This window comes from Bombyx mandarina, chromosome 13, assembly GCF_030267445.1.
Source record: "Bombyx mandarina strain Sakado chromosome 13, ASM3026744v2".
NCBI lineage: Eukaryota > Metazoa > Arthropoda > Insecta > Lepidoptera > Bombycidae > Bombyx > Bombyx mandarina.
In genome coordinates, this window is record NC_143220.1 from 241,573 (window position 1) to 268,018 (window position 26,446).

Genomic DNA, 26,446 nt, shown 5'->3' on the forward strand with positions numbered 1-26,446 from the left:
ACCATGCATCCGATTGACTTGAAACTTGGTATCCATGTAGAAAATACATGTACTTAATGGATAGGCTAATATTTATATGAGTGTGTCCCTAATAAAAATGACAATAAATAAAACTTATTGTTAATTTTAAATGCCCGAAGCGAAGCGGGCGAGTACGGCTAATCATTTTTAAAACCAAAATTACGAAGAACAAAATCACCGACATACTTTTGTATTATTTTTGCTGCCGTATGAGCAGATCTATCTTAAGGGTACTTTTTATGATACGACAATGATAAGGGAGTCCGTTTTTTTTTTGTTCAGACTTATCATCGGTTGGAGCGGAAGTTGAAGCTCAACAAGCAGCCAGTATCAGTCCGCGATCACGGGACAGCTCCCGCGGCGGATCCCGCGACAGCTCTCGGGACCGTCTGAGTAATTCAGGAACCTTAGAACGCAAATCGACTCAGCCCGTTAATCCTTTGCGGCCCTTGCCCGAGAGCTTGACCTTTGATATGAGGTCAGCAACGAAAAACAGACATTAATATTTACTTTTCCCATCTTAAGGCCATTCCCAGTTTTAATTCGTCGCGGCCTAAAGGTTAAGGCGTTCGGTGTATTCATAGCGATGCGACTGTGCCGGTGTTCGAATCCCACAGGCAGACACCAATTTTTCTAATGAAATACGTACTTAATAAATGTTCACGAATGACTTCCACGGTGAAGCAATAACATCGTGTAATACAAAAGGAAACCCACAAAAATGTAACATGTATAATTGTGTGAAGCAGTAATGCGTTTCGGTTTGAAGAGTGTGGCGGTACTGTAAAACTAAGAACTCATATCTCAATGTGGATAGGCTACGTACTACGTTGTTGATGTCTATGGGCTCCCGTGATAATTCAACATCATGTGGGCCGCGAGCTCGTCCATCTATTTAAGCATTAAAAAGCCGATTAATAAAGTTTAGTTTGCTAAATATAAGTGTGCTTAGTGCGAGTTTTGTAACGTTCTCGATAGCGTAAAAGTTAACCCAGTTTTGTACGCAGTTGGAACAGCGCCCCTAGCGGCAAACGTAGGCAAACGATCCCATTCCATACAAATATGAGCTAACTTTTACGCTATCGAGAACGTTAAAAAACTCGCACTAAGCACACTGAATACTATTTCAGGAATGTTCAAGCCATGACTGATATAAAAACCGAAATAGGCTACGCTCGTGCCTGGGTTCGTTTGTCGCTTGAGAAGAAGCTCCTCTCGAAACATCTCCGTGAATTATTAGCCGATACCACACTATTGCGCTCTCAATACAAAAGAACCGCTTTTCTGCGCTGCGAAGAGGAGAGGGAACAATTCTTATATCACTTACTGACTTTGAATGCCGTTGACTACTATTGCTTCACGAACACGTATCCTACAACAAGTGAGATTTTTTTAATTTGTTTCTAATAATTTAAAGGTTATAATATAAATAATATGTTGTTAATATATGTTCGACTTAAACATTTGAATCCTTATTTAATTTCGATAATGATAATTATATTGTATCGTATTTATATTATATGTTTAAATATCTTATTTCAGAACTTCCGTATCGCGTATTAATAATGCCTTCTCGCAAAGCTAGTCAAACGACGGCGAACTGTTGGATCTCAATCTCTGGTATGAACGGAGAGTCGACTCCGAAAATTCCCATACCTCGTAACACAAACGAATTCGTTTTCCATGTAAGCATATCAAATATTCTTATTAATGTATTCTATTTTAGTTCGTTTTTCATGTTAAACCTCACTGGCCAGCCACTACACTTATCCGCGTTGCCCGCTGAATTTCTCGTCGGATCTCAGTGGGTCGCGTTTCCGATCCGGTGGTAGATTCTTCGAAGCACTGCTCTTGCTAGGGCTAGTGTTAGCATCGTCCACAGGTTAGGGCCCCGTGAGCTCACTTACGCGATTGCATAATAGCCCTCTAAAGCTACCAGCATAGGTTGGGGAAAAAAAGGAAAAAGAAATGACCGTTTATGTACTTATCTAAAACAGGCTCAATTTGGTAGCGTCAATCAATCGTATCCCATATAAAAGAGCAGAATAGATCATAACAGATGTAAGAATACAATGGTCCTTTCTTGTTTTTTTTTAGCACAAGAATCTTGGAACATTATCGACCTTGAGAATCGGTCACGATAATTCTGGTTTGTCGCCGCGGTGGTTACTCGACCAAGTTTATGTCAGAAATGAAGTGACAGGACATACTTACACGTGAGTAAATATAAATTGAGTTGTCTTATTGCATTACAATTAAATTTACTACAGATAAAACTAAATTATCGGGTTAATCACGTAATCAAAAACGCTTTAAATTGAGGCTTTACTTTGATGACGTCATATTTCACTTGGACTGCTTTCGTGCGACCAAAGTACTTTTTTTTACAATTGGGACCTTATTTATTAAGTTTTTTTTATTGCTTAGATGGGTGGACGAGCTCATAGGCCACCTGGTGTTAAGTGGTTACTGGAGCCCATAGACATCTACAACGTAAATGCGCCACCCACCTTGAGATATAAGCTCTAAGGTCTCAAGTATAGTTACAGCGGCTGCCCACCCATCAAACCGAAACGCATTACTGCTTCACGGCAGAAATAGGCAGGGCGGTGGTACCTACCCGCGCGGACTCACAAGAGGTCCTACCACCAGTGTGATTTAATTTACGTTCTGTTGTCTATGGGGCCCCGATAACGGGTGAACTTTAGATGGACCTCGCTAGTTACTGAACGGCAATACATGTAACGTGCCAGATTTCCTTGTAACCGCTGGCTGGGGAGCGGAGTGGACGACGGCTCCACCGAGCGGCTGCTGGTGGCGGCGCGCGTGCGCAGCGAGCACACGCCGCGCTCCCCCGCGCCCCCCGCCGCCCTGCACCCGCACACTCCCACCACGCACCTCTCCACCTCGACCATCCAGCACATGATCGGTAGGTGCTCAGAACACTAACACAGAGATTGCACCGTCCCCGCGTAGCTGGAATAGCCTCTTAGGGCGTGGACACATGTCTACGGTGCGGGGCCGGTTACCGTGTAACGGCGCGGCGTCGTGCCGCGGCACGGTGCCGTGAACAGTGCACCGCGCCGACACACGGCGCACTGCTCCTGCTTCACAAAATATTTGTAGAATTTGCCAATAACACATATTTTCAACGCTTCATATTTCCTCTTAAAACAACCTCCATCATGGTTCATTTTAGAAAGGTATTCATAAGGATTCACTCAATATTTTCTTTGATTCTGTTTTTTCTTCATTGATCGTATTAGCAACAGGAGCAGAAAAATACGTTTTTCGCGATCCATGTTTATAATAAAACAGAAACTGTATTGGAAACAATGGCTACTGCCATGTGCCGGTGCACCGTACACGGCATCGTGCCGCCGCCGCACGACGCCACGCCGTCTCAACGGTAGCCGGCGCTGCACCGTAGACATATATCCACGCCTTTAGGCTACCAGCGAATAGGGAGAGAAAAAATAAATAAATAAAATTTTTAACTTTCAACATACTGTCAAAATAACAATCTTTGCATTTTTTTAATTGCTTTAAAGGAGCAAATGTACTCCCAGTGTACCTGGGGTTTTAAACAAGTCAAAGTTTTCAACGACTTAATTGTAGTGCATAATGGCTACCCTCCTTTTCAAGACTAAACGCATGGCTTTCTGGCAGAAATATACAGGATTTACCCGTACGTGCCCGTACTTTCGTACGTCATACTTTCATCACGTAACGTACTTTCTAATACCATGTAATCGTAGGAATAAATTTTATAAAGCCGTGCTCGTCGTCCAAGTAAGTTATTACAACCGTCGCCGCGTCAGACTATTTCGAATCCCTAGCAGTGATTCGTTTCTATTAGTTAAGGGATCATTAAATATTATATTCATTATAATACTAGCGACCCGCTCTCGCTTCGCTTCGGAAACATGAAATTTTATTATTGATTATTTATGACATCACATTAGAAACTTCAAAAATAACAGTATTTCTCCACTATTTAATGGATGTTATTATACATATAAACCTTCCTCTGCAATCACTCTATCAATTAAAAAAAACCGCATCAAAATCCGTCGCGTACCTAGTTTTAAAGATTTAAGCATACATAGGGATATAAGGACAGAGAAAGCGACTTTGTTTTATACTAGGTAGTGATGTAATTACATAATATATTTTTTGCTATGTGTAAAAAAGAATTGTTCATAAATTTCCAGGTGACTGCGTGAACGCCATTGTGAAATGGCACTATCAGTCAAAAAGAGATAAGGACGCGAACTCGCTAAGTGTCTTACTGTGCGGAGAAAATGGCCTGGTCAAGTGCTTGGAGCAAGCTTTCCTCTGTGGCTTCAAATCGGCGCGCTTCTTCGGCAAGAATTTTTTCATATGGGATTATTTCGGTCAGTGATTTTTGGCTTCGGCGATGATCTGCGTACCTCTGTATCGCATTATCCCAATCACAAAGACACGAGACACCAATTAAACCCGTAGAGTTTTTTTACTGGTGTAAGTCACCTATTCCTATGGCACCTATTCCTATAATCTGAACACTGTTGCCCACCTTGAGACATTATCGAAATAAGTCGTGTTTTCTTGGCCGATAAGAAACACATTCAAATTACGGATTTTTTTTCCAAAATGCATACCGTAGTGATGATAGGTTCGTGACCTTCTTTAAGAATTCGTATATATTAACTACAGTAGATTGGGGGGAATCTGGACACTTTCCAATTTCAACACACATTTTTGAGCGGTTTTTCTTAATACCAATAAAATTGGGATGAATATGGTTCCGGAGGTTTAAATTTTCATATACGATTATTATACATAGTTCATTGCAAAATATACACAAAAACTTAAAAAAAGCTAGCTTGACCCGAATCATCTTGGTTTCGGGGTGAATCGGGACACGTAAGGGGACAGTTTTTCGATAGGGCTACCTACCACTGTTTAGTTGTTAGGTAGGTAACTAGTTTTAAGCAATTTTAACTTTTCAATATATTTAATCAGTTACAAAACTTTGATGACTAAATTAAACGATTTAATATTCTAAAACACTAAATAAAAGTCATTTTTAATTGAACAAAGTTGAATCTCTAACAACCCAACAAAAGTATTGTGACAACCCAGATGTATGTTCTACGGTATGATAAAATAAAAATCTATACTAATATGTAAATCTACAGTGGTGCATGTGGTTTATGTATTTTATGGCATGTATAAAATACATGTACTTAATGGATAGGCTAATATTTATATGAGTGTTGGACTCCCTAACCCAGTTGCGGGGGCGTTAATGCGGGGGTGAGAAATAACTATGTTAAAAGTGTTCTTTTGTTTTAAAAAATAAAACAACGTCAAATATCTTTGAAATTTTTGTTAAAGACCCAAGCGGAGCCGGGGTGGGACGCTAGTCATTTATATAATGCATTCAATCATAATATCCGAACAGCTAGAGTCAAAGACGAGTTCAAAATGAGCCTGTGCGACGAGCCCAGTACGATGAACAACAAGAACTGCGGCGGCGTATCCTACAACTGCAGACAGGACCAAGAGCACAGAGCCATCTGGCGATGCTACTGCCATCTCATGGACGAGGTCAACAGTGTGGGCCGCTCGCTGGGGAAGGACGGGAAGTTTCAACTCTTCATATGTCTAAGTTTGCGGTGAGTAACTATGGACACAGTGAGACTGGTGGTAGGACCTCTTGTGAGTCCGCGCGGGTAGGTACCACCGCACTGCCTATTTCTGCCGTGAAGCAGTAATGCGTTTTGGTTGGGAAGGGTAGGGCAGCCGTTGTAACTATACTGAGATCTTAGAACTTATATCTCAAAAGGTGGGTGGCGCATTTACGTTATAAATGTCTGTGGGCTCCAGTAACCACTTAACACCAGGTGGGCTGTGAGCTCGTCCACCCATCTAAGCAATAAAAAAAGTAGTCGAGCAGTGCTAAGTCACGCGGGATGACGAAGTCTTCTTATTTCTCATCCAATAATGCTTACCGTGCTACATGGTAAGTGGCGTCCTGTTGGTACCACATGTTTGTGAGATCCATACCATGTATCCTAGGCAAGGGCGGATCCAGCTTTGGCGCCAGGAGTGGGTCGCATAGTCGTGGGCAAGTTAAGAACTTATAATTTAATTTTGATAACGATAGATAATAAATAAATCATGATGTTCTTCAATTAGTCCAAGTTAGTTCAAGTCCTGGAACTAGCTCAGGGGGGGTCATGACCCAATGACCCCCCCCCCCCCCCCTGGATCCGCCGTTGATCCTAGGCCACAAAAAGTTTGATATCATTGTCCGATATCGGTTGCCATCGACAGTGAACGCGGCTCTTTGCGCATCTTCGAAGAAACTAGGGCCAATGATACCGCCAGAAAATAGTAGCGTTCCATGGTGAAATGTCATCATGTGTCCCATATTTGACCGCTATCGCTTTACCAAGATGGCCGCTATGAACTGTCAAAACTCACGCGTCCCTATTTAAAACTCTATATTATAGATTAAAATATATAGTTACAGCTTGACCGTGATAGCCTACCTAATGGTGAGTGGTTACCGTCGCTCATGGACCTCAGCAATGCCAGGGACAGCTAAGCTGCTAACCGTACAATAATAACCAAATGTAATTGTTTTCACAGGGAACACTGGCTTCATCGAATGCTGGTGCCTATGTCATTGACTCGTGTCACAGCTGAGATGTACGAGGAGCAAAGTTTTCTGCGCAAACGCGGGCTTCTCACGTTTCTGAAACAAATACTCGAGCCTTTGGACGAATTTGACATTGTACTCGAAAACTCTCTCACTCAAGGAATTTAAAGTATCTGTGGTAGTATTCGGATCTTATTTAATGTTGCTTCTTATCAAGAGTACCGAGTTTCCATAAATGTATCTCATGATAGATGTTTGAATAGAATTTAAACCATGACACACTATAGTTGAAGCAAAAAAGACGGTTTTCTCTTGTTATTTTTGTGATAATCAATCTCTTTTAACCAGTCTTAAGAAGAAAATCTTGAATTTTTACATCGTCCTGAAAGTTGTTCGATGGTGGCAATATCCATTCATATACCTGTTTAATTGAGATGTTGCTCGAGGTATCGGCGCGGTGCGTAAAACTAAAGAAAAAATATTTAAAAGTATAGCAATTATTGGATTGAATATTATTTTTGAGTAGATATTACCAAGAACATGCAATAAACAGAAATGAAACGTCATGTTTTATTCCTGTTTATAGTCAACGTCAAATTAAAAACGGAGAAATTTCGGTTTGGAGATAATTTTTTGTTCCCTTATTTCGTGCTCACAGTGTTACTTAGTCTCAATTAAACAGTGGGCAGAATGTAAGTTCGATATTATTTGAATTTATTTTTTGTTACTTTATTGATATACATTTTTCCTATATCCAAAATACTCAAAATGTACATTTTCTTATGAACATGAATTTGATAATTGTAGATTCTTAGTATTTTTTTACTTGTTAAGTTTGATTTTTTATGTGATAACTTGCCCATTGAACCCAAAGATTTTTTTGTAGTGGTGCTTATAGTAACAAAATATTTTAAAATTTATTTTTAAATTGTTAAGATGGAAGTAGTGATTGCGTGATCATTTTTTTTAAAAGACAATTAGAATATTCTTTTGTTCGACTCTGGAATAAAACGCCGATCGGTGTTGTCGCCCAGGAAAGGTATATCTTATCGTTAATTGTGTGTTTTCAGATTTATATTTACATTTTCCCCTTTCTTCTGGCAAGAAAGCTAATGTGTACTAAAACATGAAAAAAGTTTTATTTAATAAGATACTTGTACGCCTTGTGGATGTCATAAGTGGAACACTTGAAAATAAACAGTACTGCTCAGCTGCCTTTCTCGATATCGGGCAGGCATTTGACAAGGTGTGGCACGATGGACTGTTATTCAAATTGAAAAAAATGTTGCCACACAGCTATTACGCTATTATTAAGTCATATCTTAATAGACGATGCTTTGAGATTAAACATAACCAAGAATCATCACAGATGCATGAGATTACTTCTGGTGTGCCACAAGGCAGCATACTCGGCCCTGTCCTGTACCTCATCTATACAGCAGACTTACCAACCAACAGAAACACTATCATTGCAACATACGCAGATGATACAGCTATAATGTCTGTTCATGACGACCCTACAACAGCTTCTGAAAACTTACAATCACATCTAGATGACCTTCAGAAATGGTTTAATATGTGGCGCGTTAAAGTAAACCAAAGCAAATCATCCCACGTTACATTCAGCCTCAGGAAACAAACCTGTCCTCCTGTAAGCTTACATAACGAAAACATACCGCAAGTAGAAGATGCAAAATATCTTGGCATACATCTGGATCGAAGACTGACATGGCAAAAGCACATCTGGTCTAAGCGAAAACAATTAGACATAAGGCTAAGAAATATGTACTGGTTGACTGGAGGGAAATCCCAGCTTTCGCCAACAAGTAAAATTTTAATTTACAAAACCATCTTAAAGCCAATATGGACATATGGCATACAGCTTTGGGGAACTGCCAGCAATAGCAACGTCGAGATCCTGGAAAGGTTTCAAAATAAAACTTTCAGAACAATGCTAAGAATACCGCATTACATAAGCAACAAGATCATACAAATGGATCTAAATATTCCCACAGTAAAAGAGGAAATAGTAGCTTACAGCAAAAAATACCAAGCCAGGTTATCGACACACGTCAATAAATTGGCGTCGGACCTAGGAGGCACAGGAGCAGTGCAGTTTACTAGATTAAGGAGGCACAGTATACCTACCTTACAGAACAGAAATTAAATCTAACAATAAAAGATGAAGGTGTTACTGGACATCTGATTCTGTTTATATATCTATTAAGAATAAATTCAGCCAGAGGAATAGCTCATTGTTAACTAGAGAAAAACAGATTGCTACGAGACATTAAAACATAAGAGAAAAAAAAAAAAAAAAAAAATTTAATAAGATCTATTCAAATTCCAAGGCATTAACATTTATTGCTAGAACTGGCATATCTGAATTTCATCGTGTTACCTATATTTTTTCGATCGTTTTTTATGACATTGTTTTCATATATATTTTCCTCTCTGAACTTTATGCCAATCTAAATACATGTGTAAGCACCAGATGAAACTATTCAAACAATTGAAAATGTAAAAAAAACATAAAATATAGTGTGTATAGCGTAGATATCTATCTCATAACATTACCTACTGTCTTTATTAGATTTTAGTTTCCCCAAAAAGTATAAGGTGAATTACTTGTTGATAATTTTCTTGAGTTGTCGGTTATTTTTTATTGCATAGGCGATTGAACGAGTTCACGACGAACCTGGTGTTAAGTGGTTATCGAAACTGATAGACTATATTATAATATGAATGCCGTTACCTTGAGACATGAGGTCTATGTCTCAATTGCTTAGCATAGTCGCTTCAAACTGGCACAGGACCGACTAAAAATAGGCAATGTGGTGTTACCACCATCACTGCTAAATATAATACACATACGCTGGTATAATCGTCAGAGAAATTTCTTGTTCATTCTCACAGATAAAAATTATGTGGTGTTATTCTAACCCGAACATCAGACAGCCGCACAAGACACTCTTCAAGTGAATACAATCTTATAATTCGTCTATTCATTACTCATAGTATTTCGGTGTGGAATACAAACACTCGCTGTGCAGGTTTATTTTTCAATTTTGTTCAAAAGCTTTTACTAGATCTCAAAATTACTTTGTATATATCCTTTTTTTTTTTAACAAAAAAATCTTATGTTTTGTATATTAAAATTTTATATGCCGTCTCTTGAAATTTGATAATTAGCACTGATGTTATTAAAGTAATATATTTTTATAAAAATATCGGCTCTAGTTTGAGTTCTTTGGACTTCTGTGCAAAATAATGAATAACAGAACATTAAAATAAATTATTTCGAAGGCAAAACAAAAAAAAAAAAAACGTCGTTTTATTAGTTTTAGATTATTGCCGTCCTGCAATATTGTTGGCTTAACACTTAGTTGAATATATGATTGCACTGGCAGATTAAAATTGTGCCAAATAATATTAAAACTTAACGCTTACACTTACAAAACCCTTTCAAATGATGCCTTACATAAAATATCCTAAAGTTTTAAGGTAAAACATTAATTTAATCTTTACAAAAGAGCCACTTCAGTCTATAATAATACACATGCGGAACGAGTTCCTTTGGGTAATTAAAATTAAAGTTAAAGGATTTAAAGTCAATATGTATGTTTTCATTGTATGTTCCATGAAATCACTGCGTTCGTCCAAGTGTATGTTAGAAATCTTCCGCAATTCGACACCAAAGATGTTTGATCACTGGTTAAGTACTCAATAAATAATTTTATTGCTTAGTGATGATATAACACTGAGTTGCCATTTCCAAAACATTTGTAAATTAATGTTTTTTTTTAAACTACCTTTTTTAATAACCTAATATTAAACCGTAAATTTGTTTAAATGTAATTAATGTCTGTGACATATGAAAATTGTGTGAGTTGACAATTTTTAAGCGCCAGTTTATTTTAATTTATGGAACGAAAGTCAATACGAAAATATTTTTATTTACTTGTAACAATGAAACCTACTAATTTATGTTAGGTACCTACAACGCTAACACACAAAAATAATTTTCGAACTTTTATGCATTTATGTAATATTTAATTTTATCAGAAAATATGTTCCCATAGTGATTGTGTTTTCTTTGGTCTAAACAGACTTCTCAACAAATCGGTTCGAATAAAATACTTCATACTTTAGGTAAGTACCTAGTTTTAGAAGAACAATTTAAATTCCACATTTCAAAACAGCGGCAAAAGGTAAAGTAATTTTAATTAATTAATTAATGTTTCTGCGCGTCAACCAACAAAACATCGGACTTATTATTGTAGTGTATAGTAAGCGGCAAGTAAGTTGGCAAGGTTTTGCTAGTTGAGATATAAGGGGGTAATGTCGCGCATAGTACACATTGCAACAAAAAATGATCACTTTTATTGCCCGCATATAATTTAATTTTTTATTTGCCATAATTTGTTTTTAAGCCTGTGTGTTTAGAAGAAAGTTAAAGAAAAGAGAGGAATTCGTGAAGTGTATTAGGTGTTATAAATAAAATACAATTAAAAGTTAAGAAGTTTATTTAAAAAAATATACTTAATATTAAAAATTATGTGTCGCCGTCGTCACTATCATTTTTTAATAGTGCTACCCCTTGGATTAAATTTATGGTAGCACCTGAGCTGGAGGAAGGAGTTGGCTCCTCATCGTTGACATAACGAAGAGTCGCTGTCGTCACTGGCGTAAATAATAAAACACTCAGTGACTGAATCGACTATATGGTCATTGGTATTTGGTCCTGGCATTGCAAACAAATTTAAAAGAATAACACTCGTAACAAAAACTAAATTTAAAACAATAATAAGAACTCGTTACAAAAACTCAATATAAACAAAGGGTTCCTACAATTTGTAGGCGCATGTGTAATCAGGAGCGAACGGAACGTGGACGCGGTGCGGGAGGGGAGGGTCGACTGACTCACCAATCGCGCGCTCGGAACGGTGCTACGTCTTTCCCCGCATCCCGCTTGACAACCAAAGAGACCTAATGCCGGCCACTGACATGCGCACAAATATTCGTACATTGTACGAATGTTTGCGCGCATGTGAAGGGCCGTCAAACATTCATTCGCAAACCTAGCGGCTGTGCAAATGGGTTCGCATACTCAATTTGCGAACCCGTTTGCGCTTCCTCATACACTTGTTTTCGAATGTCTCACGAATTTCTCCTCCTTTTTAATTAGTCAATAGAACATTGAAGAGAAAAAGAGTTTTGAATTATTTCCCAGACATCATTAACAGCCATGCTGTTTTTATGGGATTTCTTTTGATGAAGATACGCTACACAGTATATATTATTATATTACACGAACTATGAAAATGGCGATACGTCCGTTACCTTCGCAATCGTCGGCGCAACTGGGCAAGCGAATGTGTGGGAGACTACGCGAAGGTTCGCGCGCTTTGATGTCTGTTAAAAAACCGACACAGCTTGGAAAACCACGAATGTAGCGAAAACTTTGCATAATCATTTGCAAATGTCGTCCCTAGCTTGCGGGTTTGCGTATTCGTGCGCATGTGAGTGGCCGGTGTAAAAACGACTTCTGCGCATTTAGCGATTCTTGCCAAGTTACGTGCCGGGGACTATACCATGCACACTACAATAATAATCGTAATTAATTTGATCCTAATTACTGTGTGCGTTGTGAAAATGTGTTCCCCACTTCAATTTTCATATAGTTAATAGGAAATATTTTAATATCCCTAGCACATACATATTTGATTAAGCTATATTTGTGGATCTAGCTAATAAAACACATAGATTAACGGCAAATGATTTATTTCTAATTTACATAACCATTCAAAATACGAACTTTCAATGGTATTAAAATACCATTAGAATGATGTGAATAAACTTGTAATTATTATTATAGGTAATATGTATTTAAATGTATTCACACGTAGAAACATAAGTCATGGCACTTTGTGTGTTATAACTGTATAAAAACAATTTAACAAGAAATAAGGAAACACCAGGATTACCGAGAACTAAAAACCAGAAATCTAAAATGAAACTATACAATATTGTTACAAAAAAGTGTTTCCTCGTGTTGGATGTTTATTCCTGATAGTATTTAATTCAAATTTAATTCTTCTCATATAAAGTTTAAAATATGGAAATATGGATGATTTCCCTAGTTCGATTAGCAGAATATAGATACTAGAAACAAATAGATTTGAATTGATAGTAACTATAATCAAAAAAATAAGTAATTCATTCAAGAGGGGAGGGGGTCTATGATGGGGCACCTTTTCGACAAAATCGCACTTAACATTCCATTTCTAAAATAGAATTCATATCCTTAGGGAATCGGACATGGAACGTTGTTGTTGCGCCTCAAGTCATGATATAAAGTAAACGGTAACGACGCCTCGCAGGAATGAAGCGCTCGTTACCCTCCGATAAAGTTTTCATAACAACGAATAATAAAACTATGGAACAGTAACTCGCCTTCAATTGCACTTTAGATTATGGTTCTCACTTTACACTCTTTCATAAACAAACGCTTGCACGCGATTGGTCGCGCCAAGGTCACGGTTCGCAAGCACCACCCAGCGCACCCTTATGACGATGACGTTATCCAGTACTTCCACTTTCAAGTATGTACATGGCCTCTTTTTGAAAGTGTATGCTGCATATTGTACTATTTTTGCAACGGTCCAATTTGTTTCATTTCTTTCCAAGCGTACTATCACAAGCGGCTATCCATTTTTTACGTTGAATTTCATTTATCGGAAATCTGCAGTAATAAAATCATTTGTTACTTTAATAAAACTTATGTTTTATCCGAGCAGTATAAAGAACTACTACTGCATAGAAAAGTAATCGTACATATTGCATAACACTATCCATCATCAATAGTATGAAATTTTACGATGTTTGTATACTTACTTATGAAAGCTAATTCCACTGTTTTTCATATCTGTATGGCTTTTACACCATTTCACGACACACGATTGCATACTTGCAAAATAAAAAAGCGCAAAATAATAATTATCTGGTCAACCGAAAACTGACGCAACACGACCGCACGACACGAGGGCCACAGCGAACTGGCGCGCCGTTCTGTAGCTATTTTAAACCCCGCCCTCCGCGGTAGCTATTTACGTGGAACCATTTTTGAAGCGTAATAACTTTTCTATAATTTTATTATTCGTAGTTTCTAATTATAATAAGTATTTTTGTTTTGTGCCTTTATACTGTGACCAACAGCATAACGGCTGTCCCACCTTTGCATGACTGCTTTGTGATAGAAGTGAGTAGAATAATGGTTTAATTTTTGTGAAAATACCTAGTCAGGTCATAAGTATTGTCACACAGTAAAAACTTTTCTTTTAGAATGCTGGCCACAAAAAAGTTTATTGAATTCGAATTTCGAATTGTTCATGAAAATAAAAATGTATACTATTAGAATTTTACTCATTTTTAAATATGGAGTGGACGCTTAAAGAAGACCGTGTTGCAGTTATTGCGTTGCATCGTTGCGGTTACGCGCCAATTCAAATTTTTAACATACTGAAAAATTTGAATATAACCAAAAGATTCGTTTATCGTACCATCAAACGATACAATGAAGACTCTAGTGTAGATGACAGGTCAAGAAGTGGTCGCCCTCGGTCTGTTAGGACTCCAGCAGTGATAAAAGCTGTGAAGGCGCGAATTCAAAGAAATCCCAAACGTAAGCAGAAACTGTTGGCCCTTCAGATGGGGTTAAGCAGAACCACGGTGAAAAGGGTGTTAAATGAAGACTTAGGGCTTCGGGCATATCGAAGAAAAACAGGACATCGTTTGAATGCTCGTCTAATGGACCTGAGACTGAAGAGATGCCGCGCTTTGTTGAAGCGGTACGCGGGAAAAAAATATCGGGAAATTCTTTTTTCGGATGAAAAAATTTTTAGCGTAGAAGAGAGCTACAACAAACAAAATGATAAGGTGTACGCACACAGTAGTGAAGAAGCGAGCAACCGTATTCCGCGTGTCCAACGAGGTCATTTTCCATCCTCGCTCATGGTATGGTTGGGAGTTTCTTATTGGGGCTTAACAGAGGTACATTTTTGTGAGAAAGGTGTAAAAACGAATGCAGTTGTGTATCAAAATACAGTCCTGACGAACCTTGTGGAACCTGTTTCTCATACCATGTTCAATAACAGGCACTGGGTATCCCAACAAGATTCGGCGCCAGCTCATAGAGCGAAGAGCACACAAGACTGGCTGGCGGCGCGTGAAATCGACTTCATCCGGCACGAAGACTGGCCCTCCTCCAGTCCAGATTTGAATCCGTTAGATTACAAGATATGGCAACACTTGGAGTAAAAGGCGTGCTCAAAGCCTCATCCCAATTTAGAGTCACTCAAGACATCCTTGATTAAGGCAGCCGCCGATATTGACATGGACCTCGTTCGTGCTGCGATAGACGACTGGCCGCGCAGATTGAAGGCCTGTATTCAAAATCACGGAGGTCATTTTGAATAAACTTTAGTGTCATAAGAATCTATGTTTTGTTAAGTTCATTTTGGTATATGAAATGGTTACATAATGCATAAACGTGTTTCAATTATATTACATTAAACATGTGACAGAATTTATGACCTGACTAGGTATATACCCAAACATCGTCGGATTAGGTTGAGTACTGTGAAACTAAAGGTACATTGCAAAGGTGAATAGCTATGGGCCAGCTTTGTTATTCTATTCTCATTCAAAGTACTATCTCCGTTTAAAAATATAGTAATTTAATTATTTTTCAAATGTATTTACTGTACAAAAATATGCCATTCGTTTATTATTTATCGATTATGTGTTTAATTAACTACATTAATAACGATAACTTGAGTAATGACTAATATTTCGAAAATATTTTTTTACGTACCTACATATTCCTATACCAGAACAAACCTTAGTAGTAGACGATACTTTGACACGGCGCACTCAAACTCCGTTGGTCAATGATGACAAATTGTAAGAACGTTAAAAAGAGTCTTAAATAATGAAGTTATTATGCTTAGTAACAATACTTAAGTAATCTAACGTTTCACTTAATTATTTTGGACTTTATCATTTCCTAAGTTCATAAGTCTTCCTTAATATTACTGTGTTTTAAATATCGAACCAAATATGTATTGAATTTATTTGATTGTGTATTAATACAATGCGAAAACCAATTGTTTTATTATTATACCCAGAGTCATGTTATATTGATTGACCTCAACTAACTCCGAACTTCAATCAGCTCCTAGCTATCATACAAGTGGAGAAATCGGAAAAACTCTGAATCGCGCTATGTAGTTATTAGTACATTTTTAAGAAAATATTACAAAATATAACTTCCGAAAGATTTGGATCGTCAACTTCTTGAAGAATTTGACGTGAAACATATCCCATAACATCAGCCCGCTGAGTTTCTCGCTGGATCTTCTCAGCGAGGGTCGCCTTTTCGATCCAGTTCCGATGCCCTTGAGTTTTTGAAAGCTCTTTCGTGACCAATCGGGAAGTCGTTAGCCAACTTTCCTGGCGGACCTAAATGTATTCTGCTTAAGTAGCATGGCGCGAATGTCTACAGAATTGAGGAATTAATAATATATTTTACAATTTACTTAGTTATAGAAAATTAACCTTCATGTAAACTAAGCAATTACATACTTAATTTAAATAGCTATGTTTCAAATCGGTAATTGATATCGACTTTTTATTACAAAAGTCAAAGTTTAAACAATTAAGAAATTAGATCTCTTAAAAAGTCATAGGTATATTATGTGGCCTAAACTTTTTCTTTTCTTTGTCTCCACTTCTATTACTTGTATGCTATCGGTACTATCAATAAATCATAAGTTATATAGTAATCGGCCCGAGTGGTGAGCTCTCGAGGGGCCGTTTGCGCATCGTACCTATACTGGTAGGTAAAGTTATATGAACCACTCATTTATTTAATATATATTTTTTATAATTAAATTAAATTCGTTAAATTTGGGATTTTAAAATGTAGTAGTAATTTTATAATACTTTTGCCCGAGGTTTCGCTCATATTATAGTCAGAAATAACGCTATTATTAACCAACTTCCAAAAGGTTATCAATTCATTCCGGTTTTTTCTGTAGAACAGGTAGGTGTGTCGTCGATTTTTATCGCTAATTTGCTCTTCCTGTGTAGTGCCGAATATGGTAGAAATACATTTATTTATATTGTGATTAAGCTTTAGATTTTAGACGATTTTAATTGATTTCTCTGGTGCCAGGGAAACCATTTTAATAATATACCTAAACTTATTTCTAATTGATAAGCTTATAAGAGAATCATACAGCCACTTTAGACAAGAACTATAGGACACATAAACAATTCCGTAATATGTTATCTTTTTATACGAGTATTGATCAATGTCCAAGACAAACAAAAAAACAGACTTTACTAAAAGGTAGTGCTTGGAAGAATTAAATAAAGTTGATAAAAAATCTGTGAATAATAAAAATAATTTATAATATTAATAGTTAATACTTATTATTTAAGTTCATAAAATTTGACGAAAGTGTAGGTTGCTGGAGTAATGCGCGTGTACAACATAGGGAAGCAATCACAACTGACGGCATGTGAGGCGATGTGGGAAGATCCAATCACGTAATTGATATGGTTAGCCCAATCCCCGTTCCGTGCCTCGTTCCCCCAAACAAACCCAAAAATTGACTTCTGCACATGTCAAGTTCAGAGCTCACGACTCATGCGGATTACTATACATAATATACTATTATTATTAATATTAACTAAACTAAAAAGTTATACGTTGTCACGGGTAACAGATGTTCTGTAGGAGGCGGCCTCTCTCGGTAATCCGGTTCGAGGCGACCGAAGAAGTTGAGGCCGCACGGCGCGCTACATACCATAAAAATATAACTTACCATTTCAAATATTAAGTATTATCTATGGCCATAGATAATACACTTAATTACTTATTATGTTGAATCAAACCTTCTCTATAGTTTTTATACACAACTTTGTTTTATTCTTTTACTTGTCACCTCGACTTAATGTCATTTTCTCTCCAATAAATAAAATGTCCATTGTTTTACTTTAATTATTGTTTATTTTAAAATCCACAACAATTGGTAGCAGAGCGTGGTTAAAACTATATGTAAGTAGATAATGTAATTATTATGGCAAGTTCCGCATACCGTATAGAAAGTCTGACGAAAAACAACTATGACACATGGTGTTTACAAGCGCAAGCTGTCTTCGTGAAAAATGAAATATGGGACTAGGTACGTATCCGGCAAAAAATGCTTGACAACGACATCGACGGCAGAAGAGACCGAAATATTCAAAAAGAACGATCTCTTAGCGCGGGCGGAACTCCTGCTTCTCATTTCACCATCCGAGCTGAAACAGATCCAAGGATGTACGACGTCGAAAGAGCTTTGGAATAAATTAAAAAGTATTTACCAAAGTCAAGGGCCCGCTCGCAAAGCGACACACATGTTCAACGACGACGTCCGCGACCACCTGAACGATTTTATAGACATAATGGATAAGATAGCGGACATTGATGTAAAGATTGATCAAGATTTGTTGAGCATAATGTTGTTGTAGTTTCCCTGCGAGTTACGAAAATTTCCGCATAGCCATCGAGTCACGTGATACTTTACCGCTTCCCGAAGAACTAAAGATAAAAATCCTTGAGGAAAGTGAAGCTCGAAAGAATGCTAAACAATGATAATGTTTAGAACGGCAGAGGAGCTTTCTACACCAAGAGAAAGGTAAATAAATATTGTCGAAAGTATAAAATGAAGGGTCATACAACGGAAACTTGTCCCGCCAACGGGATTCGAACACCAGTGCATCGCTATATACGAATGCACCGGACGTCTAATAATAAAAATCAAACCCGCAAAATTATAATTTACGTAATTACTGGTGGCAGAACCTCTTGGGAGTCCGCACGTGTAGGGACCACCACCCCGCCTATTTCCGCCGTGAAGCAGTAATGCGTTTCGGTTCGAAGGGTGGGGTAGCCGTTATAACTATACTGAGACCTTAGAACTTATATCTCAAGGTGGGTGGCGCATTTACGTTGTAGATGTCTATGGGCTCCAGTAACCATGCTGTGAGCTCGTCCACCCATCTAAGCAATAAAAAAAAAAAAGTACTCCAATCAGACAATGGCAGAGAATACCGTAACAAAGAATTTGACCGTTACCTAAAAGAAAGCGGCATACACCGAAGATTGTCTGCTCCCTGCACGCCACAGCAAAATGGCCAGAGCAAGAGAAAGAATCGTACGCTCATGGATAAAGCACGATGCTTAATGATAGAAGCAAACATACCAGAACACATGTGGGCTGAAGCAATAAGTACAGCAAACTACCTCTTAAACAGATGTCCTACAAGAGCATTGAACGGTAATACTCCTTATGAAAAATAGACGGGTCATCTGAAAGTATTCGGTAGCAAAGCTTTTGTACTGAACAAACGAACACGAGGGAAGCTTACAGCCAAAGCTAAAAGAAGTAAGCTAAGTGTATTTGTAGGCTATGCGCAGAATGCCAAAGGTTTCAGAGTTTATTTTCCTGAAAAGAACACTGTTGTTACTAGCAGAGACGTAAAAATTATTGAAAAAATGTATTACGATAATGAAGATCAAAGCTATGATGATATTTTCTGTGAAAGGGAACCACTGCAACCTGAAAAAGAAAAGAAAGTTATTAAAAATACTCAAAAAAATAATCGAAAATCTAATAAACAAGTAGATATCGAAATGAAACTATCTACGTCAAATAAAAATAAAAAGGTACCACCTCCTAACATATTTACCCAACTTGAAGAAAATCCTGCAACTACTTCTCAGAGTAATGGAGACGAAGTTGAAAGGGAAGAGGATAGAGATATAGACCACGATAGGAGGAGTTCACAAGGTAACACTAGATCTCCAAGACAAAGAATAGTACCAAATGATTTAAAAGGTTACGACCTTGATTCGCAATCTGATGCTTCCGATGATTTTCAAGAACCAGTAAATCAAATAACAAATGAACTTCACTGCCTCGAACTTCACGCCACTGCAGTTCATCGCAGCCCACAACCGGATCGTCAACGCTTGGGGTCATGCATCACCGGCGTAGCAGCTCTGCACACATGGACTACACACGATACACGTGCAGCTTCAAGCTCAGTCTCGACTCACCGCAGACTTCGAGCAGCACTGGCCCTTGCAAGCTAATCTCAGCACGGACAACGCTTACTAAATGACACGACCTCCAGTCTCGGAGGGGAGTGGTGTGGCGGTAGCATAGACCTATATAGTAGGGACACGACATATTGTTCTATACGTACAATTGCTTATATAAATAGCACCCATTTTGAAGGCACATACATAAACATATATCTATCTCGTTCTTACTCAGCACTTTAACTCGCAGGAAAACAATATAACAGTATTTCAGTGCGTACATAAAATGAAACATGAATATACGTAAATGTCTCCGTCTCCGTCTAATTAGGCCGAAAATCCGCCATGTTTAGCGCGCCAAATGTCATTGTCACGTCAGTTCGGCCGTCTGTTTTGGGTTGTATATTATTTATTGACTTTGATATGGATTTAATATGATTGCTTAAATAAAATTTCTTATTTTATCATGCTTAAAACATACAAAAATAATAATTAAAACATATTTTATAGGATCTCAAGAAAGTCGATGCCCCAAAACTATTATCTATATATATTTAAATTCATTATGGAGCCCCCATTTTTCGGTCGGAATCTATTGATCATGACACTAATCATAAATACCTCTTTAAAATATGTCATCAAAACATATTTAGACATTCTGTTTAGATGTTTCAGGAAAAAGGCTACCGACAAAATCTCTTCGGAACTATTTAAATAAAATAGTTTTATTCCGCAGTGAGTAAAACACTATTGTCAACTCGTTAAATATTTAATAATTAAGTGATTTTAGAGAGGAAGTCACAAGGAATGACGTTTGTAATTTTATTAACGAATAAATGTTCTGTAGGTGTTTTTTTTTTATGAGCCAAGAACGTTTATCGATAAAACCTACTAACATTAAAATCTTCTGGGCAGCACTAAAACCGCCATGTTTTGTGGCCAGATGACGTCACAGTGCACTGAAGTAGGAAACCTATGGAAATGAAACGTCAACCAAAAATTCGTGCCACTGTGACGTCATCTGGCCACAAAACATGGCGGTTTTAGTGCTGTACAAAAGATTTCAATGTTATCAGGTTTTATCGATAAACGTTCTTGGCTCATTTTATTTTAAATATTGTTGAGTATTATTTATTTGTAGAATTTATACTTTAATGGGAAGTAAGTAGGTATATTGTTATGTGCAAATATGATATGATTTAGATGAGTGAAATCTAAGACAAGGTCGTCCTTCGAATTTGCCAAGTAAACGATATGATGATTTTTAAAAGTTGCTACACTGATTTTATAAAGTTGTCGTTCGTCGCAAAACATAAAGATATGGCGTAGTTCAAAGCCATCTGCCCATTTCTAGCATGCTAAATGTTATCGTATTTTAAGTACGTGATTTTCTTAGACTATTACAATCTATTTTAATTGTTTTGCTGACTCTAAAGTCCGTAACACACTACCGCAGCGCACCCCAAGGAAGGTGCGCCGCACCATTTGAATCACTTTCACTTGAGAGTGATTCAAATTTTAAACTTATCAAGGACCGCGTGATAAAAAAAAAACACCTATAGAACATTTATTCATTATTAAAAACGTCATTCCTTGTGACTTCCTCTCTAAAATCACTTAATTATGAAATATTTAACGAATTTACAATAGTGTTTTACTCACTGCGGAATAAAACTATTTTATTTAAATAGTTCCGAAGAGATTTTGTCGGTAGCCTTTTTCCCGAAATATCTAAACAGAATGTCTAAATATGTTTTGATGACATATTTTAAAGAGGAATTTATGATTAGTGTCATGATCAATAGATTCCGACCGAAAAATGGTGTCCGATTTTTCGGATGAGGGCTCCATAATGAATTTAAATATACCTAGTCAGGTCATAAATTCTGTCACATGTTTAATGTAAAATAATTGAAACAAGTTTATTCATTATATAACCATTCATATACCAAAATGAACTTAACAAAACATAGATTCTTATGACACTAAAGTTTATTCAAAATGACCTCCGTGATTTTGAATACAGGCCTTCAATCTGCGCGGCCAGTCGTCTATCGCAGCACGAACGAGGTCCATGTCAATATCGGCGGCTGCCTTAATCAAGGATATCTTGAGTGACTCCAAATTGGGATGAGCCTTTGAGCACGCCTTTTCCTCCAAGTGTTGCCATATCTTGTAATCTAACGGATTCAAATCTGGACTAGAGGAGGGCCAGTCTTCGTGCCAGATGAAGTCGATTTCACGCGCCGCCAGCCAGTCTTGTGTGCTCTTCGCTCTATGAGCTGGCGCCGAATCTTGTTGGGATACCCAGTGCCTGTTATTGAACATGGTATGAGAAACAGGTTCCACAAGGTTCGTCAGGACTGTATTTTGATACACAACTGCATTCGTTTTTACACCTTTCTCACAAAAATGTACCTCTGTTAAGCCCCAATAAGAAACTCCCAACCATACCATGAGCGAGAATGGAAAATGACCTCGTTGGACAAGCGGAATACGGTTGCTCGCTTCTTCACTACTGTGTGCGTACACCTTATCATTTTGTTTGTTGTAGCTCTCTTCTACGGTAAAATTTTTTCATCCGAAAAAAGAATTTCCCGATATTTTTTTCCCGCGTACCGCTTCAACAAAGCGCGGCATCTCTTCAGTCTCAGGTCCATTAGACGAGCATTCAAACGATGTCCTGTTTTTCTTCGATATGCCCGAAGCCCTAAGTCTTCATTTAACACCCTTTTCACCGTGGTTCTGCTTAACCCCATCTGAAGGGCCAACAGTTTCTGCTTACGTTTGGGATTTCTTTGAATTCGCGCCTTCACAGCTTTTATCACTGCTGGAGTCCTAACAGACCGAGGGCGACCACTTCTTGACCTGTCATCTACACTAGAGTCTTCATTGTATCGTTTGATGGTACGATAAACGAATCTTTTGGTTATATTCAAAATTTTCAGTATGTTAAAAGTTTGAATTGGCGCGTAACCGCAACGATGCAACGCAATAACTGCAACACGGTCTTCTTTAAGCGTCCACTCCATATTTAAAAATGAGTAAAATTCTAAAAGTATACATTTTTATTTTCATGAACAATTCGAAATTCAAATTCAATAAACTTTTTTGTGGCCAGCATTCTAAAAGAAAAGTTTTTACTGTGTGACAATACTTATGACCTGACTAGGTATATAGATAATAGTTTTGGGGCATCGACTTTCTTGAGATCCTATAAAATACGTTTTAATCATTATTTTTGTATGTTCTAAGCATGATAAATTATGAAATTTTATATAAGCAATCATATTAAATCGATATCAAAGTTAGTAATTAATGTACAACCTAAAACAGACGGCCGAACTGACGTGACAATGACATTTGGTGCGCTCAACATGGCGGATTTTCGGCCTCATTAGACGGAGACGGAGATATTTACGCATATTCATGTTTCATTTTATGTACGCACTGAAATACTGTTATATTGTTTTCCTGCGAGTTAAAGTGCTGAGTAAGAACGAGATAGATATATGTTTATGTGTGTGTCTTCAAAATGGGTGCTATTTATATAGGCAATTGTACGTATAGAACAATATGTCGTGTCCCTACTATATAGGTCTATGTCACAGTGGCACGAATTTTTTGTTGACGTTTCATTTCCATAGGTTTCCTACTTCAGTGCGTCACAGTGGCACGAATTTTTGGTTGACGTTTCATTTCCATAGGTTTCCTAGTTCAGTGGGCGGTAGCCATCACAGAACACAAGATATTTGCCAGATGCCTGAATCTCGCCTACGACATTTTCAAGATAAGCTCGCATATATACAAGTTCCGAACAATCCTCGGACCGTCGGTCTACCGAGCAATATCACCCGCTCGGTGGAAGATCTTCTCTTCGTCGTTTAAGTCTCCCAAAGGTTTACCAGGACCTCGTTATACCGAATTAAGAAGCCTCCTCGGGTTACATTGAAAGTAGGCGCAGAGCTGTGAGGAGGAGATTGTTGAATCAAACCTTCTTTATAGTTTTTATACACAACTCTGTTTATTCTTTTACTTGTCACCTCGACTTTGTCATTATCTCCATAAAATAAAAAATGCCCATTGTTTTACTTTCATTATCGTTTATTTTAAAATCCACAACATATTTATTAATTACTTAATAATACACTCCGATGAATGGCTTAAACCATCACAAAAAAGATTTAAAATATTCACGTACTATCTAAGTGACAAACTCGAAATGCAAGCATGACCTATGACCTATGTATGTCATTTATGAATTGTGATCATAGACAATTAGAAAAGTCAGAGTATTAATTATTTTAAATTTCGTGCTACCCTTAAAAATGACACTTCTAAAGCTGTCACGTAAATCATGCTATAATTACTAAACTTAAGAGACTTTTTACCTGGAGTGCGAGTTTCATTGCTTCTCGTTGAATTTTAATAAATTTTCATACAATACAAAGCTTCGGCCTTTATTACTAAAAACAAGGTTGAATAGACTATGTTCCCATTGCCTGTCAAATGGACGAATTAAGTAGAATATTTATAACTTAATTACCTACAAATAGTAGACGCTACAAAAAAAAATATTTAATCATTACATATTGTCGAATGCTTGCATTACAGACACAGAGCCAAATTTTTGTAATACCATGACATGGGGTAAATTGGGATCCTGGGGTAAATTGGGACAAACCTGCGGAAGATTCTCAAAGTACTTGTAGCACGGAATCTACCTAATTTTCTTTAGGGTAATATTTATCAATGTATAGAAGAAAAACCAAGTTAACTATGGAAGTACTAAACATGAGTTAAGTTGGTCCCAAAAATTCGTCAAATTAAATTTAAAATAGTGGTTGAAAAGTGCGTTTTAAAACAGCTTAAAGAACTTTTAAAAAAAGTGATATTATCGTTGTTTTTTCAATAAGATCACAGTTTATATAAGTTTTTAATACACCTGGAAATACCACAACAAACGGTAAGTTGCAATATTCTTATTTTAAATACAATATTTCGACAAAATAAAAAATGTATATTTTTTCCTTTCTTTTTGGGGAAAATTGGGACGTCTGTAGGGTAATTTGGAACGAGACTGGAAAAATTAGGGACGAGAAAACACAAAATTGGAACGCCAAAAGACAAAATAGGGATGGCTTGTTAGGGTTGTCACTGATATCTTATAATAGATTTTTTAGCCTATACTATCACTTAATTGCGTGGTGTAAAGAAGGTTAATGTGTTTATCAGTTAGTTTATGTAAGTATTATAGGTAAAAGAAAAGTATATATATAAGTACTTTTTTTTCGCGACATTTACCTTGTAATATCTGCCCGGTCGTATGTTCTTTATAGCAATAAAAAAAATTAAAAGTTAAAAGAACTCAAATGAATCAAAACTTTTGTTATTTCAGAATCTATTCATGCATCGAATCATGATTTTGTTAACATTCACAACGAACACACACAAATAAAAACAGGCCTCAGATTTTAAATGTAACATTAATTAAAAATCCGAGATATCCAATTATGAGTGAGTGAATTAATTGAGTTTAGTTATTTCGCTTAGAAAGAATTTCTTTTATTTTTGTTATTATTGGCAGTAATCAGATAAAGCTGTTTTTTTATCTTATTCACCTGATATTTTACTCTTGCTCAAAGATTATTTTGAAAATGTTGATTAAATAAAATTGTATTATTGCATTTCCAGTCCTTTTGTTTTCTATTTTTTATTCTATTTTATGATTTTGTTTCAGAGTTGTGATTTTTAAGGAAATTAAATAATAATTTTCTAAAATATAACATGCACATACTTTTTTTGATCATTGTATTGTTGATTATCATTCATGTCACATCGCTTCGGAATAGAAACCAGCTTAATTTACACTATGTTGTGTATTGTGCTTAAATTATGGATTGTATTCATCATTTCGGTCCATATAAATTATTATATGGCACCTACCTATATATCGCAGTACTGCGAGTTGACAACCCTTACAAATATCCCAATCTAACCCTTAACCGTGTCAATTTACCCCGGACGCTGGGTAAATTGGGACGGCCATTATTTTACCGATTATTTCATTAAAATGAATAATTAAAATAATGTAACGGTTTTTATCACCTAGGTACGTTCAAGACTCAACTTATTTATTTGGTTGAGCAGTGACTATTTAATTGGAACTATTTTAAAATTCAATCTGAAGGTCGATTTTGTCCCTATTTACCCCATTGTACGGTAGTAACTTCTGAAACATTGTTAAATACCGGTAAAATGGGGCGATTAGGGATTGACAGGCGAATCGGGAAAAAACCGGGAAAATCTTTCGACGCTCAATATAAGTTTTATATTCGTTGCAAAATCTTCCATTTTTTGTAGTTTAATAGTAGAATGTTGAAAGTTCACAAAACAACTCTGAATATGCATGATAATAGCTGCTAACTTATAAAAAATCGCGTTTCAAATTAACTTCCTGTGGTGGTCATTATTTTAGTGCTAGAAACTTTGCTCTCTTGTATTTATTTGATAATAATAGAAGACGACTATGATTTATAAACGTTATTTAGCGTTTGAACCAGCATATATATTAAAGGAAAGTCTCAGTTGTTATTGGTTTTAATGTATTTGATTAA

The 26,446-nt window shown here is 36.9% G+C and overlaps 1 protein-coding gene across 4 annotated transcripts in view; it reads left to right on the forward strand.

The window, feature by feature from the left end:
- Positions 1-15,840, forward strand: part of pns (DENN domain containing pinstripe) — a 33,473-nt gene extending 17,633 nt beyond the window's left edge. For all 4 annotated transcript variants that reach the window (XM_089732650.1, XM_089732651.1, XM_028183386.2 and 1 more), the window contains 8 exons: positions 304-499; positions 1,152-1,402; positions 1,564-1,706; positions 2,119-2,237; positions 2,775-2,950; positions 4,236-4,418; positions 5,471-5,684; positions 6,664-15,840. In XM_089732650.1, the coding sequence (XP_089588776.1) occupies positions 304-499; positions 1,152-1,402; positions 1,564-1,706; positions 2,119-2,237; positions 2,775-2,950; positions 4,236-4,418; positions 5,471-5,684; positions 6,664-6,841 (1,460 nt within the window). In that variant the 3' untranslated portion in view covers positions 6,842-15,840. The remainder of the gene's footprint in view (positions 1-303; positions 500-1,151; positions 1,403-1,563; positions 1,707-2,118; positions 2,238-2,774; positions 2,951-4,235; positions 4,419-5,470; positions 5,685-6,663) is intronic.
- Positions 15,841-26,446: the final 10,606 nt, after the last annotated feature.